A 13,105-nucleotide genomic window follows, 5' to 3' on the forward strand; every position below is an offset into this window, starting at 1 on the left:
TCAGGGTCTAGATCCCAGCACTGGTGGGGCAGGGCAGCTCGACCAGGTGCCGGGGACCTGGGGTGGCATCACCAGGTGGAGGCATCAGTTGGTGCCAGGTGCCTGGGGCAGCTCAGCTAGGCACCTGGGGCAGCATCGCCGGATACCAGGCTGGGGCATCAGTGGGTGCTGAGTGCCTCGGCAGGTCAGCTGGGTACCTGCGGCAGCCCCTTCTTGAGCAGCGCAGTGAGGTAGCTGCCCAGCTCCTCGTCCTGCAAAGGGACAGAAGCCTGGGGTTCAGCCCATGCCGGCAGCAGGACAAGGAGGGGCTCCACAGCCATGCTCCTCACCTGGTAGGTCCAGGAGACCAGCAACACCTTGGTGCTTGGGTCCTCGGAGTGGGCGGCAGCCTGGATCAGGATGGACTCAACAGTGACAGAGCCGTCAGGGAGGTGTTGCACGCAGTGGTCCTTCAGGACACTGTTGGGAGGAGCCGTGAGACCCTGGCGCAGGCTGCCCACCATGCTGGGGGCAGGCTGGACAGCAAGGGGCCCACCACGCTGGGAATAGGCCAGGTGCTGGGGGCACACCACACTGGGAGCACACCACGCTGGGGGCAGGGTGGACAGTGGGGGACCCACCACACTGGGGGCAGGCCTGGAGGCTGGGGGCCCACCACACTGGGGGCAGACCGGGTGGCGGGGGCCCACCACGCTGGGGACAGGCCTGGAGGCTGGGGGCCCACTACGCTGGGGACAGGCCGGGTGGCGGGGGCCCACCACGCTGCGGACAGGCCGGGCGGCTGGGGGCCCACCACGCTGGGGGCAGGCCGGGCGGCTGGGGGCCCACCACGCTGGGGACAGGCTGGCGGCTGGGGGCCCACCACACTGGGGGCAGACCGGGTGGCGGGGGCCCACCTCTTGAGGTGGCTGTAGACGTGCAGGGCCGTCTCCTGCTCCTTGCGGGCGTCATGCAGGTAAACGCGGCAGGTGAAGCGCAGCTGGTGCTCTGCCAAGCCCAGCTCTTTGAGGGCTTGCTCGGAGGACACAAGCCGGAAGTTCTGCAGGGCAGCGGCGGCTCAGGCGCACAGGAGACCCCCCCACAGCCCCACCCAGGAGCAGCACTCACCCCATCCTTCATGATCAGGGTACCATGCAGGAGCCGGGGCCTTCTGGCCTCTGGGAGCGACACTGTGCAATGGGCAGGCATGGTCAGCAAGTCCAGCTCACCATCCACCCCCCTACCCACCACTGCCCAAGCCACCTGCCCCTGCCCCTCCAGCAGTCTCCCCCTGAGTCACCTCCCGCCACCCATACCCCCTCATGCACACACCCTGGGTCACCTCCCCTCCCCTCCCCTCCCCCATGCACACATCCTGGGTCACCTCCCCTCCCCTCCCCCATGCACACACCCTGGGTCACCTCCCCTCCCCCATGCACATCCTGGGTCACCTCCCCTCCCCTCCCCCATGCACACACCCTGGGTCACCTCCCCTCCCCCATGCACACATCCTGGGTCACCTACCCCCCGCACCCCGCATGCACACACCCTGAGCCATCTCTCGCTTCAGCAGTCCCAGTGAGATGCCCACAGGGATGCTGGGATTGGTGGGCAGGGTCACCGTCTCCCCGTTGGCTGGCATGTAGCAGCTGACTCCTGGGTGGAGGCAGAGTGGGCCTCAGGCCACAGCAGCTCTCAGCAGGGAGGCCCACCCACCAGCTGGTACCCCGGCTTACGGAACTCCTGTTCGATCTTCTGCTTCAGGAACTCCATCTTCTTGGCCTCACCGTGCACCAGCAGGACACTCTGTGGCTCTGCCTGGCCCACCAACTGCATGATGCCCTTGGCATCCGCATGGGCACTGAAGGACATGTACTCCACCTGCATCCTGACCTCCAGCTGCAGCACAGGGCACAGGCTGGTCACCCAGAGGGCCTGCAGCCGGCCCGGCCCAGGGGGTGGCGGGAGGGGACTCACCACCTGCCGGCCCTCCATCTCTAGCTTGCGCTGCCCACTCAGGATCTTGTGGCCCACAGTGCCCTGCACGCAGTATCCAGGCATGATAACCTGGGGACAGGTATAGGGTCAGCCCCAGGAGCTTCCTTCCAGTAGCAAGCCTGGGAGAGCAGGACACAGGCCCACCTCTGCTGCCTCCAGGCCCAGCTCTCACCATGTTCTTCTCGTTTCCCGCCCATTTGCGGAAGATCTGCAGGGACTGGCCAGCATGTAGCATGCCTGGTGTGGCGAAGACAACCTGTGGGGATGTGGTGGGGACAGACAGGGCAGCAATGCTCCTGTTGGCTCATCCAGACGCCCGCTGCCTAAGCCCAGGCCTGCGGGCAGGGGGCCCCTCGCCCCACCCCAGGGAGGGGCTGCCAGGAACCCCCAGCCCCCAGGCCTTACCATTGGCCCTGGGTTGTCAGCAAAAGCACGGTCAAAGGCCTTGATGTGCTTGAACTCGAACATGTTCCTTTGCACGAAGGTCTTCCTGATCTTCTGGTTGGTCCAGGTGATGAAGAGCTTGTAGTAGTGGTTGGCCTTCTCCGTGAGGCCCGTGGAGAAGTAGATGGGCACCTTCAGGTTCATGCGCTCCCTGGGGGCCCATCGGGGTCAGCAGCACCAGGACTGCGGAGGACATGGCCCGGGAACCTGCCACTTCCACTCCCTGCCCCCACTAGGCAGCAATGGCCACGGAACCTACCAGAAGGTTTCCAGCAGAATGCACAGCTCCTGGGCGCGGCCCAGCGCGAAGACGGGGATGAGCACCTGGAAGGGCAGGGCAGGCTCAGGCAGGGGACGTCAGCATCACTCCCCCCCCAGGCATGCCAGCACCAGCCTCCGAGCAGGCCCAGGCTGGGGCAGCCCCGAGGGCCTGGGGGTCCCAGCTACCTTCCCGCCACGCTCCACAGTCTCATGCACTTTCTTGAGGAAGTCACGCTCACGGCAGCGCTTGGAGTCACGTATGGTGGTGGCGTAAGTGGATTCGGTGATGAGCAGGTTGGGGCGACACTTGTCGATCCAGGCGGCTCTGCAATGAGAGGCTTCCACTGTGACCACCCACAACCCCACAGGACGGTCCTTGGGGTGCGGCCAGGGCCCTGGCGACTCACCCCAGATGCCGGTCAGGGGTCATGTTGTAGTCTCCCTGTGAAGGAAATGGCGATGAAGAGGGCATGGCACGCCCAGGAAGCACCCCAGGGCCAGCCCCCACTGACCGTGTAGACCACGGACTCTGAGCCCACTTTGATCTGGAACATGGCTGCTCCCAGCACGTGGCCAGCGTAGTAGGCCTTGATCTCCAGCTCGTCATCCACCTGGGCACAGGAGAGGGGGCTGTGAGCTTCTGTTTCTGCACAGACCCCAGCTTTGCCTCAGAGCAGGTAGCCCTGAGAAGCCGGGGCTCCCGCTCCACTCGGGCCTAGGCAGCCGCAACCCCGGCCTTCTGTGACGTGTACCTGGGGGCAGCTACAGCTCAGCATCGAGGCCCAGCCTCCAGCCCTGGCTGCTGCGGCCTTCTAAGCAGTGAACTCACCAACAAGATCCCACTTGCTCTGAGCACCCCCCCACCGAGTTCTTAGACATGGAGTCCGGGCACCACAGTGGTGGGCAGCAGCCACGAGGAGGCCACGGGCAGGGTGCACAGGTATTGGGTTTCATTGGATCAAAGGCCAGACAGGCCCTCAGTGCCACCCAGGGACCACAGGCCAGGCCCCAGACCAGCAAACAACAGTTTGCACGTGGTTGCACGTCACACACCACGGCCCAAACGCCCACTAAACTGAGGTCTCCCGCGGCTCCCCATGGGCTCAGATACACAAAGGTGACCCTGGACCCTTGGGCCTGTGCAGAGCCAGGGACACACAGCCAACACCCCAGGCTGAAACCGAACTGGGCCAGGACCCAGTGCATGCCCCACAGCCCCATGGGCCAGGACCTGGACGGTCTGGTGCAGGTGGACGGCCACCACCTTCTTCATGCAGTCCTTGATCATCTGAGAGGTGAAGAAGTTGGCCTCGCCCTTCTTGTCCACAGCGATCTTGCGGTAGTCCTCCAGCAGGATGGGGCAGATGGCCTGGGTGGGGTGGGTCATATAGATGGGCCCGTCATAGCCGACCATCTCACTAAAGTAGGGCAGCGCTCCGCAGTGATCCAGGTGGAAGTGGCTGGGGTGTGACACGGGACCCGGGTCAACCCTGCGCCCTTCCTGTCCGACCCCCGCCAGGGTGGGGACAGAAAGAACTGCAGAGAGAGCCCACCTTGCAGAACAGCCCACCAGGGTTGCCACCTGCTAGGGCGAGGTGGAGTAGGGACAAGGGGAAGGCCAGGCAGCTGGGCGCGGCCTGTGGCCCCTGGCCAGGAGGAACCCCAAACCAGAGGGACTGCAGGGAAGGCAGGGGCCTCCAGTGGGGAGTCCCAGAGCCAGCAGTGAGGGGACGGGGAAGCAATGAGGGAGACGGAGGTGAGGGGGATGGTGACACAGGGAGGTGATGGGGTGATGAGGGCAGGAAGAGGAAGGTTATTCCCCGCTAAGGGACACCAGTACCAGGCTGCCTCATGCAGTTTGCTGGGAGGCCAGGGGAGAGTGGTCACTGGGGACAGGCCCTGGCGCAGAGGCTCCACGCAGTAGCTATCCAGATGCCCTTCCTCCTGTTACGGCACCTGGGGCAGCAGTGGACGCCCCCGGCTTGGGACACTGCCGCCACCAGGGAACCCTGGAAGGAGCTGCTGGCTGCTGGCCTGCGTCGGGACCAGGCCTGGCCAGGGTTGCCACACAGATGGGCAGAAGAAATACCTGTCTCCCTCTGTCTTTCCCTCTTCCTCTCTCTGTCTCCCAGTCTCTCTCTCTCTCTTCCTGTCTCTCTCCCTGTCTCTTCCTCTCTCTGTCTTTTTCCCTCTCTCTGCTCCTCTCTCTGTCCTGCTCTCTTGCTCTGCCGTGCAACAAGGAGGACACCCCCCAGAGTCCCCGGCGCCCTGGGGTGACCCCTCAGCACCCACCTGATGATGACGCAGTCCAAGAAGTCCGTCAGTCGGCCGTTCTGCGTGATGTAGGAGAAGTCGGGAAAGCGCCGCTGCGGGGACACGGACACCGGCGGTGGGCACGGGCGGGCGGCGGGGTCCAGGGCCCAGCACCCCGCCCGTCAGCAGGGCCCCCCAGCGCGGCGCTCACGTCGTCGTTGAAACCCATGTGCATCCCGCAGTCCAGCATCACGTTCTTGCCCCCGATGGACACCAGGATGCAGCTGCGGCCCACGTCCTGGCCGGCTCCTGCTCGGGGAGAGCGCGGGTGAGGGCCGCGGCTGCACGGCGGCCCCACCTGGCCTGCTGCGGACTGCCGTCCTGCCCCGCACCCGGGCCGCCCGCTTACCCAAGGGGGTGACCCTGATCTCGGGCATGGCTCCCGCGCCGCGGCCTCACGCGCCCGGGACCGGCGAGGGGCGGGGCCACGGCGACCCTGCCGCCTCGCACTGCGCAAGTGCTGCGGGCCTCTCTCGGGTCCCGTCGCAGGAAACGTGCGCCGGAGGGGGCGGGGCTCCGGGTCCGGGCGCAGCAGAGAGGGGGCCAGCTCATTGGACGGTCGGCTGCCAATCGCACCGGGGGCGGTGCTCCGGGGCGGAACGGAGAGGACAGGATCAGGTGATTGGGCGACATGTTGCCAATCGCGCCGGCGGGGCGAGGCTCCGAGTCTGGACGCAGCAGAGAGGGGACCATCTCATTGGACGGTCGACTGCCAATCGCGCCGGCGGGGCGGGGCTCCGGGTCCGGGGGCGGAGCGGAGAGGGGCCGGGTGAGCAGCTCCGGCCCATGGCGTCGGCGGCGGCGACTCAACCGAACGCCGGGCTGTGGCCGAAGACGCCCGCCGCTCACGTCAGCCTCAAGCTCAGCGCCGCCCGCGCCTCTAGCCCGCCCCGTCCCCTAGCTGAAGCGGACACTTCCCGGAGCAGCCCCGGTAAGCCTGGCGGGGTCGTCCCCTGCGCGGACCCCCGCCCCGCCCGGGCCGAGCCGTCCGGCGCCTCGGCCTGAGCAGCTGAGCTCCCCGCTCGGACCGCCCGGGGCCAGGCGCTTGGCCCAAGAGGCGGGCGCGATGTGAGCGGGGTGGACAGGCCCAGGGTGGGGTGCAGCCGGGCCTGCTGCATGCGAGCCGGAGACGCAAGGCCGGGCAGCGGCGGGCGACATGCAGGCCGAGGGGCTGCACCGGGGAGGCCCCTCCTGCCCCTCAGGACTTGCTACCTGCTGCCCAGGGGCGGTCCAGGTCGGGGCTGCCCAGGACGGCTAAGACACCAGGGCCGAGGGCACAGCCGGGCAGGGGGCACAGCCGGGCAGCGGGCACAGCCGGGCAGGGGGCACAGCCGGACAGGGGGCACAGCCGGACAGGGGGCACAGCCGGGCCGAGGGCACAGCCGGGCAGGGGCACAGCCGGGCCGAGGGCACAGCCAGGCCGAGGGCACGGCCGGACAGGGGCACAGCCAGGCAGGGGGCACAGCCGGACAGCGGGCACAGCGGGACAGAGGGCACAGCTGGGCAGCGGGCACAGCTGGACAGGGGGCACAGCCGGGCCAAGGGCACAGCTGGACAGAGGGCACAGCCGGGCCAAGGGCACAGCCGGACAGGGGGCACAGCCGGGAGGCCCCGGGAACAGGTGATGAGCTGCGTCCTGCTCACCCTGTGCCTCAGAGCGGTCTGAACATGGAGGAGCCCGGGGTTGACTTCAACCTGAAGATGGTGCTGGTCAGTTTCAAGCAGTGTCTCAATGAGAAGGAGGAAGTGCTGCTGGACCACTACCTCGACAGCTGGAAGGGGCTGGTCAGGTGCGTGCTGCTGCCCTGGGCGGCCTTGCAGCCAAAGCCCAGCCCAGAGGGTCACCTCTTGGGGAGGGGAGTCACTGGCCCCGCCCACAGCGCTGCCTGCCCCGCCCACATAGCCAGGCGCTCCGCCCACGGCGCTGCCGGCCCCACCCACAGATCTGTCCACGCCCACATGGTCAGGCGCTCCGCCCACGGCGCTGCTGGTCCCGCCCACATAGCTAGGTGTTCCGCCCACAGTGCTGCTGGCCCGCCCAAATGGCCAGGCGCTCCGCCCACGGCGCTGCCGGCCCCGCCCACAGATCTGTCCACGCCCACATGGTCAGGCGCTCCGCCCACGGCGCTGCTGGCCCCACCCACATAGCCAGGTGCTCCGCCCACAGCGCTGCTGTCCCCTGCAGGTTTCTGAATAGCCTGGGTGCCGTCTTCTCCTTCATCTCCAAGGACGTAGTCTCCAAGCTGCACATCATGGAGCGGCTGCGGTCTGGCCCCCAGGGAGAGCAGTACGCCAGCCTACAGTCCATGATGGCTTACGAGACGGGGAACCAGCTGGTGGACGTGGACAGGCGCTCCCGCCACCCTGATTCGGGCTGCCGCACGGTGCTGCGGCTACACCGTGCCCTGCGCTGGCTGCAGCTCTTCCTGGAAGGCCTGCGCACCAGCGCTGAGGATGCCCGCCCCTCAGTGCTCTGCACCGACTCCTACAATGCCTCTCTGGCCGCCTACCACCCTTGGATTGTGCGTCGGGCTGTCACTGTGGCCTTCTGCACGCTGCCCACGCGCAAAGCCTTCTTGGAGGCCATGAATGTGGGAACCCCTGAACAGGCTGTGGAGATGCTGGGCGAAGCCCTGCCCTACATCGAGCAGGTGTACGAGGTCTCCCAGAAGCTCTACGCCCAGCACTCCCTGCTGAACCTGCCTTAAGCCCAGGGGCTCCCAGTTCCCACACCCATGGGGAGCTGGACCCACAAGCCTTCAACGGAGTTTTCTGGGTCCCTAAGAGGGTGTCTGCCACAGCCTCCATGAGCCAAGCTTCCAGGAACAGAGGAGATGGGCAGCTGGTTGCCCACGCTGTGTGTCAGCGAGGCCTGTGAGCTGCCCAAGGATGGTGCCTGCTGGCTGTCGAACAGCTGGAGGCCCCAGGCCTGGCCTACCTATGTGTGTCCTTTCTGGGCTGCCCCTCCAGTCTTGACAGCTGACCTGGCTTGGCCTAGCCAGGGTGGAGCACCTGGCTATGTGGGCAGGGCCAGCAGTGCTCTGGGTGGAACACCTGGCTATGTGGGTGGGGCCAGCAGTGCTGTGGGTGGAGCATCTGGCTTCACACCCTCTCACCTTGTCAGCCAACCTCATACTCAGAATTCGAGTGGCCCCTGTGGACCCCTTCCCTAGGTCCTAGGAACGCCTTGGGACAACTTGACCGGCCCCTGAGCAACATCTACTCCCAGGGGACATGCTAGCTTTGGCTGCAGACTCTAGGCAGCTGCCATTGGCATGCACAGCAGGGCCCCAGAGCCTGGACCTCCCCCTGTTCCAGTTGCCCAGCTCTGGGGCATGGCAGCCGTGGCAGTGAAACAGGGCCCCTGCCTGACCTAGTTCCACCATCCGCTGCTGCTCCAGGCTGCAGACAAACCTCTGGGACTCCACTCATAGGACAGCAGACCCACCCAGGCGAGCACCTGGGGCACGGGGCTCCTGGGAGCCAACATGTGTAGCACATTGCGACATCAATAAAGCACGTTCATGGGACCAGGTGTGGCATCCGAAACAGGAGTCTGGGAGTAGGCCAGGTGCTCAACAAGGCTGGGAGGGACACAATCAACTGAGCTGAGGCTGAGGGGTGGGGCAGGGGGAGGGCTGGGTCCCAATGACTTTCTGCTACTTCACAGGCAGGGAGACAGGTGCAAGGGCTCGCCCAGGATTCACAACCCATCCAGGTGGGGCCAGTGATGTGCTTTGGCGGTGGTCTGGGCACAGACTCCCAGGTCCCCCATGTGGTTTCCACAAAGGTGGCTAAAGGGCCGATGGGCCTGGGGTAAAGCTGTGTTGACACACATGGGTTCCCCACAGGGCCTGGGCTTGGCAGCCCCAGGGCTCCCAGAGCTGGGACGAGAGTCAAGCAGAGGCACGGGGCAGCCCCTACCGTGCAGGCACAGCCTTGCTGCTGATTTGTTTAGGCATTTCCTCCGTGTTTGCATGTCCCCCTTCCTGGCCAGCTCTGTCCCCAGAGGGAGCTGGGGGTGCAGGCTGGGGTCAGGCCCCTAGACCCTTCAGAGGCCACACGCTCCTGACCGGGCCCCACTTCTACCTCACCCCAGGCAGGCGCCACCTGCGGCTACAGAGGGCAGGTCCCAGGGCCTCAGGGCCTCGGTCTGACTGGTTTCTCCTCTTGGCTGGCCGGCTGCATGGGGGTGGGGGTGCTGAGGGGGCAGGGGCAGGGAAGCAGGTCCAGGGCCACCCGAAGCCCTGGCGGGCCTAGTGGAGGCACCTGGGGACTGTCCAGTAAGGACAGCAAGGGTTTTGCTAAACAAATCTAGGGCCCTCCCCCAGACTGGCCACACCTGAGGCCCTGGCACACCCAGCACTCGCACATCTGCCAGCACTGCAGCTGCCATGCCCGGCCGGGCTCTCCTGGGCCTCGGCCTCGTGGTACTTCTGGGCCCGAGGACAGGGGCCCCACTGTGCCTCTCCCGGCAGCTCAAGATGCACGGGGACTACATCCTAGGCGGGCTCTTCCCACTGGGCTTGCCTGAAGAGGCCAGCCTGGGCAGCCGAACCCGGCCCTACAGCACCACATGTTCCAGGTCAGGCGGCGGGAGCGGCCCGCAGGGCTGGGGGCGGTCAGGGCCACAGTGGCAGCCAACAACCTCCCCCTCCCCACATGGCCGCAGGTTCTCGCCCCTCGGCCTGGCCCTGGCCCTGGCCCTGCAGATGGCCGTGGAGGAGGTCAACAACAGGTCAGACCTGCTTCCCGGGCCGCGCCTGGGCTATGACCTGTTTGACACATGCTCGGACCCCATGGCCACCATGAAGCCCAGCCTCATGTTCCTGGCTGAGGCTGGCAGCCAGGACATCGCTGCCTACTGCGACTACTCCCAGTACCAGCCCCGCGTGCTGGCCGTCATCGGGCCCCACTCGTCCGAGCTGGCTCTCATCACCGGCAAGTTCTTCAGCTTCTTCCTCATGCCCCAGGTGGGCCCCTGCTGCCCACCGGCCTGGCCCAGCACCCCCCACTGCCCACCGGCCTGGCCCAGCCCAGAACACCCCGCTGCCCCCTGGCCCGGCCTTCCCCTGGCTGCCTGCTGACCCAGGACGCCCCTGCTGCCAGCACAACTACCCCCCCATAGCTCCCTCCCTACCCCACCACACACACGAGGCACCCTCCCCACTGCCCGCTGGCCTGGCCTGCTCCCCGCCCCCTCCCAACACACAGATGTGTCCAGCGTGCCCTGCCCCTCAGGTCAGCTTTGGTGCCAGCATGGAGCAGCTGAGCAACCGTGACACTTTCCAGTCCTTCTTCCGCACGGTGCCCAGCGACCGTGTGCAGCTGGCGGCCACCGTGGAGCTGCTGCTGGAGCTGGGCTGGAACTGGGTGGCTGCCGTGGGCAGCGACGATGAATATGGCCGGCAGGGCCTGAACATCTTCTCGAACTTGGCCAGCAGCAAGAACGTGTGCATCGCGCATGAGGGCCTGGCGCCGCTGTCCTCTGCTGACAGCCTGCGGCAGGAGCAGCTCAAGGACCTGCTGCGCCAGGTGAACCGCAGCAGCGTGCAGGTGGTGGTGGTCTTTGCCTCGGCGCAGGCTGCCCAGGCCCTCTTCCGCCACTGCATCTACTCCAAACTCCTGCCAAAGGTGTGGGTGGCCAGTGAGGCCTGGCTGACCTCAGACCTGGTCATGACACTGCCAGGCATGGCTCAGATGGGCACGGTGCTGGGCTTCCTGCAGCGGGGGGCCCCACTGCACCAGTTCCCTGGGTATGTGCAGACCCGCCTGGCCCTGGCTGCCAACCCCACCTTCTGCACCTCGCTGGACACGGAGCAGCCAGGTCTGGAGGAGCACGCGGTGGGGCCGCGCTGCCCGCACTGTGACCGCCTCTCCCCGCAGAATCTGTCCGCCTGGCTACTGCAGAACTTGGCAGCTGGGCAGCTGCACCACCAGATCTTCGCCACCTACGCCGCAGTGCACAGCGTAGCCCAGGCCCTGCACCACACGCTGCGCTGCAATGCGTCTGGGTGCCCGGCGCGGGAGCGCGTGCGGCCCTGGCAGGTGAGAGTGGCGTGGCGGTGGGACCCACTGCGCCTGTGCGGCCCGCGATGGGGGGTGGGGGAACCTGCCCTACCCCGCCCATGCCCCGCCCCTCCCGCCTAGGCCCCGCCCCCGCCTCCCAGGCTCCGCCCCGCATCTGGCCCCGCCCGCCTAGGCCCCGTCTCCACTCGCGGCCACGTCCCCACAGCTCCTGCAGCACATGTCCAACTTGAGCTTCCGAGCAGCCGAGCTGGGCCTGCACTTCGACGCTTCGGGCAGCGTGAGCATGCAGTACGACCTGAAGCTGTGGCTGTGGCGGGGCCCCAGGCCCGAGTTCCACACTGTGGGCACTTTCGATGGGCGGCTCTCCCTAAACCGCGCCCAGATGAGCTGGCACACGCCTGACAACCGGGTGAGGGCGGCCTGGGAGCCCCAAGGGGTCAGGGTGGCGCCCGGGCACCGTGCAGGGCCTGAACTGGCCACGTTGGCAGGTACCCGAGTCCCAGTGCTCCCGGCAGTGCCGAGAGGGTCAGGTGCGCCGGGTCAAGGGCTTCCACTCCTGCTGCTATGACTGTGCTGACTGCAAGGCTGGCACCTACCGGCACAACCCAGGTGAGCTGGTAGCCCTGGGACGACCCCGAGGCCAGGCCAAGGGCCCCGGTGGCACTGCTCAGCACCCTCTTTCCTCCCTCCCCGCAGACGATCCCACGTGCACCCCGTGCGCCCATGACCACTGGTCCCCAGACCGCAGCACGCGCTGCTACCCACGCAGGCCCAGGTTTCTGGCGTGGGGAGAGCCCGCACTGCTGCTACTGCTGCTGCTGATGGGCCTGGCGCTGGGCCTGGCGCTGGGCGCCCTCAGGCTCTTCCTCTACCACCGGCGCAGCCCTCTGGTCCAAGCGTCTGGAGGGCAGCTGGCCTGCTTCGGCCTGGCCTGCCTGGCCCTGCTCTGCCTCACAGTCCTGCTGTTCCCTGGCTGGCCCCAGCCCGCCAGCTGCCTGGCCCAACAGCCTCTTGCGCACCTGCTGCTCGCCGGCTGTCTCAGCTCCCTCTTGCTGCAGGCAGCCGACACCTTCGTGGAGTCAGAGCTGCCACCTGCCTGGGCCACCCAGCTGCGGGCCTTCCTGCGGGGGCCCCGGGCCTGGCTGGCCGTGCTGCTGGCCGTCCTGGTGGAGGCGGCCATGTGCACTTGGTACCTGGTGGCCTTCCCCCCCGAGGTGGTGATGGACTGGCAGGTGCTGCCCACGGAGGTTCTGGTGCACTGCCGCCTGCGTTCCTGGGCCGGCCTCGCGCTGCTGCACGCTCCCAACGCCGCCCTGGCCTTCCTCTGCTTCCTGGGCACCTTCCTGGTGCAGAGCCAGCCCGGCCGCTACAACCGCGCCCGCGGCCTCACCTTCGCCATGCTGGCCTACTTTATCACCTGGGTCTCCTATGTGCCCCTCCTGGCCAACGTGCAGGTGGCCTACCAGCCCGCTGTACAGATGGGTGCCATCCTGGTGTGTGCCCTGGGCATCCTGGCTGCCTTCCACCTGCCCAAGTGCTACCTGCTCCTGTGGCAGCCGGACCTCAACACCCCAGAGTTCTTCCTGGGAGAGGCCACTGGGGCTGCGCAAGGCGGCCCAGGGACAAACGGGTGACCCTGAGGCAGGAGCCCCTCTACCCCAGCAGCAGCCCCACTGCCCCTGTGACCCTCCAGCTCGAAAATCTGACCTCATGCTGCCCCCAGGCTCCGCCCGTGACCCCATAGCAACCCCCACAGGCTCTGCTGTGACCCCATGCTGCTTCTGACGACCCCACAGCGACCTCTCAGGTTCTGCCTCTGTCCTTGCCGAATGCACTGGGCATGACAGGGCCAGGCCTTACAAGTAGAAGGTGCAACTGGACAGCCCTCATGGGGCCACATCAGCCCCAGCCTGCCCAGCACCCTGTCCAGCCAGCAGGAAGGGGAGGGTGGTGGGCGAGTACTTGTGGCAGAGGTCAGCTTGTCCTCCTGCCCCAGCCCAAGCAGGCCAAATGGAGCTACTCCTGCCAGCAGCCCTGTGGATAGAGCCCTGTGCGTCAGCACCAAGGCCAGCGGCAACTG

At 67.0% G+C, this 13,105-nt stretch overlaps 3 protein-coding genes across 5 annotated transcripts; 2 read left to right on the plus strand and 1 right to left on the minus strand.

The window, feature by feature from the left end:
- Nucleotides 1–6: 6 nt before the first annotated feature.
- INTS11 (integrator complex subunit 11) lies at nt 7–5,437 on the minus strand. Of its 2 annotated transcripts, XM_040987754.1 has the most exons (17): nt 5,345–5,437; nt 5,147–5,244; nt 4,975–5,048; nt 3,914–4,142; nt 3,195–3,293; nt 3,090–3,124; nt 2,869–3,007; nt 2,681–2,745; nt 2,383–2,572; nt 2,150–2,233; nt 1,957–2,046; nt 1,716–1,878; nt 1,528–1,635; nt 1,108–1,169; nt 897–1,039; nt 330–459; nt 7–251 (listed from the first exon to the last, which is right to left on the minus strand). In XM_040987754.1, exons 1-17 carry the CDS (start codon nt 5,370–5,372, stop codon nt 186–188), a joined length of 1,803 nt encoding a protein of 600 aa, XP_040843688.1. In that variant the 5' UTR covers nt 5,373–5,437; the 3' UTR covers nt 7–185. The 2 variants fall into 2 exon arrangements, with proteins under 2 accessions (XP_040843688.1, XP_040843689.1); XM_040987755.1 differs by lacking the exons at nt 3,914–4,142; nt 4,975–5,048.
- Nucleotides 5,438–5,744: 307 nt separating this feature from the next.
- LOC121161413 (ceramide-1-phosphate transfer protein) lies at nt 5,745–8,156 on the plus strand. 2 transcript variants are annotated; one of them, XM_040987759.1, is made up of 3 exons: nt 5,745–5,926; nt 6,652–6,785; nt 7,181–8,156. In XM_040987759.1, the coding sequence occupies exons 2-3, from the start codon at nt 6,664–6,666 to the stop codon at nt 7,701–7,703; spliced, it is 645 nt and encodes a 214-aa protein (XP_040843693.1). In that variant the 5' UTR covers nt 5,745–5,926; nt 6,652–6,663; the 3' UTR covers nt 7,704–8,156. The 2 variants fall into 2 exon arrangements, with proteins under 2 accessions (XP_040843693.1, XP_040843692.1); XM_040987758.1 differs by lacking the exon at nt 5,745–5,926 and having other exon boundaries at nt 6,559–6,785.
- A 1,233-nt stretch (nt 8,157–9,389) lies between these two features.
- On the plus strand, nt 9,390–12,659 carry TAS1R3 (taste 1 receptor member 3). The gene is made up of 6 exons (XM_040987580.1): nt 9,390–9,580; nt 9,668–9,968; nt 10,237–11,043; nt 11,231–11,434; nt 11,514–11,634; nt 11,722–12,659. The coding sequence occupies exons 1-6, from the start codon at nt 9,390–9,392 to the stop codon at nt 12,657–12,659; spliced, it is 2,562 nt and encodes an 853-aa protein (XP_040843514.1).
- Nucleotides 12,660–13,105: the final 446 nt, after the last annotated feature.

The sequence above is a fragment of the Ochotona curzoniae genome, unplaced genomic scaffold (genome assembly GCF_017591425.1).
Source record: "Ochotona curzoniae isolate NIBS_2020 unplaced genomic scaffold, NIBS_Ocur_1.0 contig_4792, whole genome shotgun sequence".
NCBI classification, from domain to species: Eukaryota; Metazoa; Chordata; class Mammalia; order Lagomorpha; family Ochotonidae; genus Ochotona; species Ochotona curzoniae.

Coding starts and splice junctions, on each gene's coding strand:
- TAS1R3 (XM_040987580.1), top strand. CDS start 9,390: ATGCCCGGCCGGGCTCTCCTGGGCCTCGGCCTCGTGGTACTTCTGGGC. Junction 9,581..9,667: donor TACAGCACCACATGTTCCAG/GTCAGGCGGCGG, acceptor ACATGGCCGCAG/GTTCTCGCCCCTCGGCCTGG. Junction 11,435..11,513: donor GGCACACGCCTGACAACCGG/GTGAGGGCGGCC, acceptor CCACGTTGGCAG/GTACCCGAGTCCCAGTGCTC.
- LOC121161413 (XM_040987759.1), top strand. CDS start 6,664: ATGGAGGAGCCCGGGGTTGACTTCAACCTGAAGATGGTGCTGGTCAGT. Junction 6,786..7,180: donor AGCTGGAAGGGGCTGGTCAG/GTGCGTGCTGCT, acceptor TGTCCCCTGCAG/GTTTCTGAATAGCCTGGGTG.
- INTS11 (XM_040987754.1), bottom strand. CDS start 5,372: ATGCCCGAGATCAGGGTCACCCCCTTGG. Junction 2,746..2,868: donor CTGTGGAGCGTGGCGGGAAG/GTAGCTGGGACC, acceptor CTGCCCTTCCAG/GTGCTCATCCCCGTCTTCGC. Junction 1,040..1,107: donor CCCTGATCATGAAGGATGGG/GTGAGTGCTGCT, acceptor GCTGCCCTGCAG/AACTTCCGGCTTGTGTCCTC.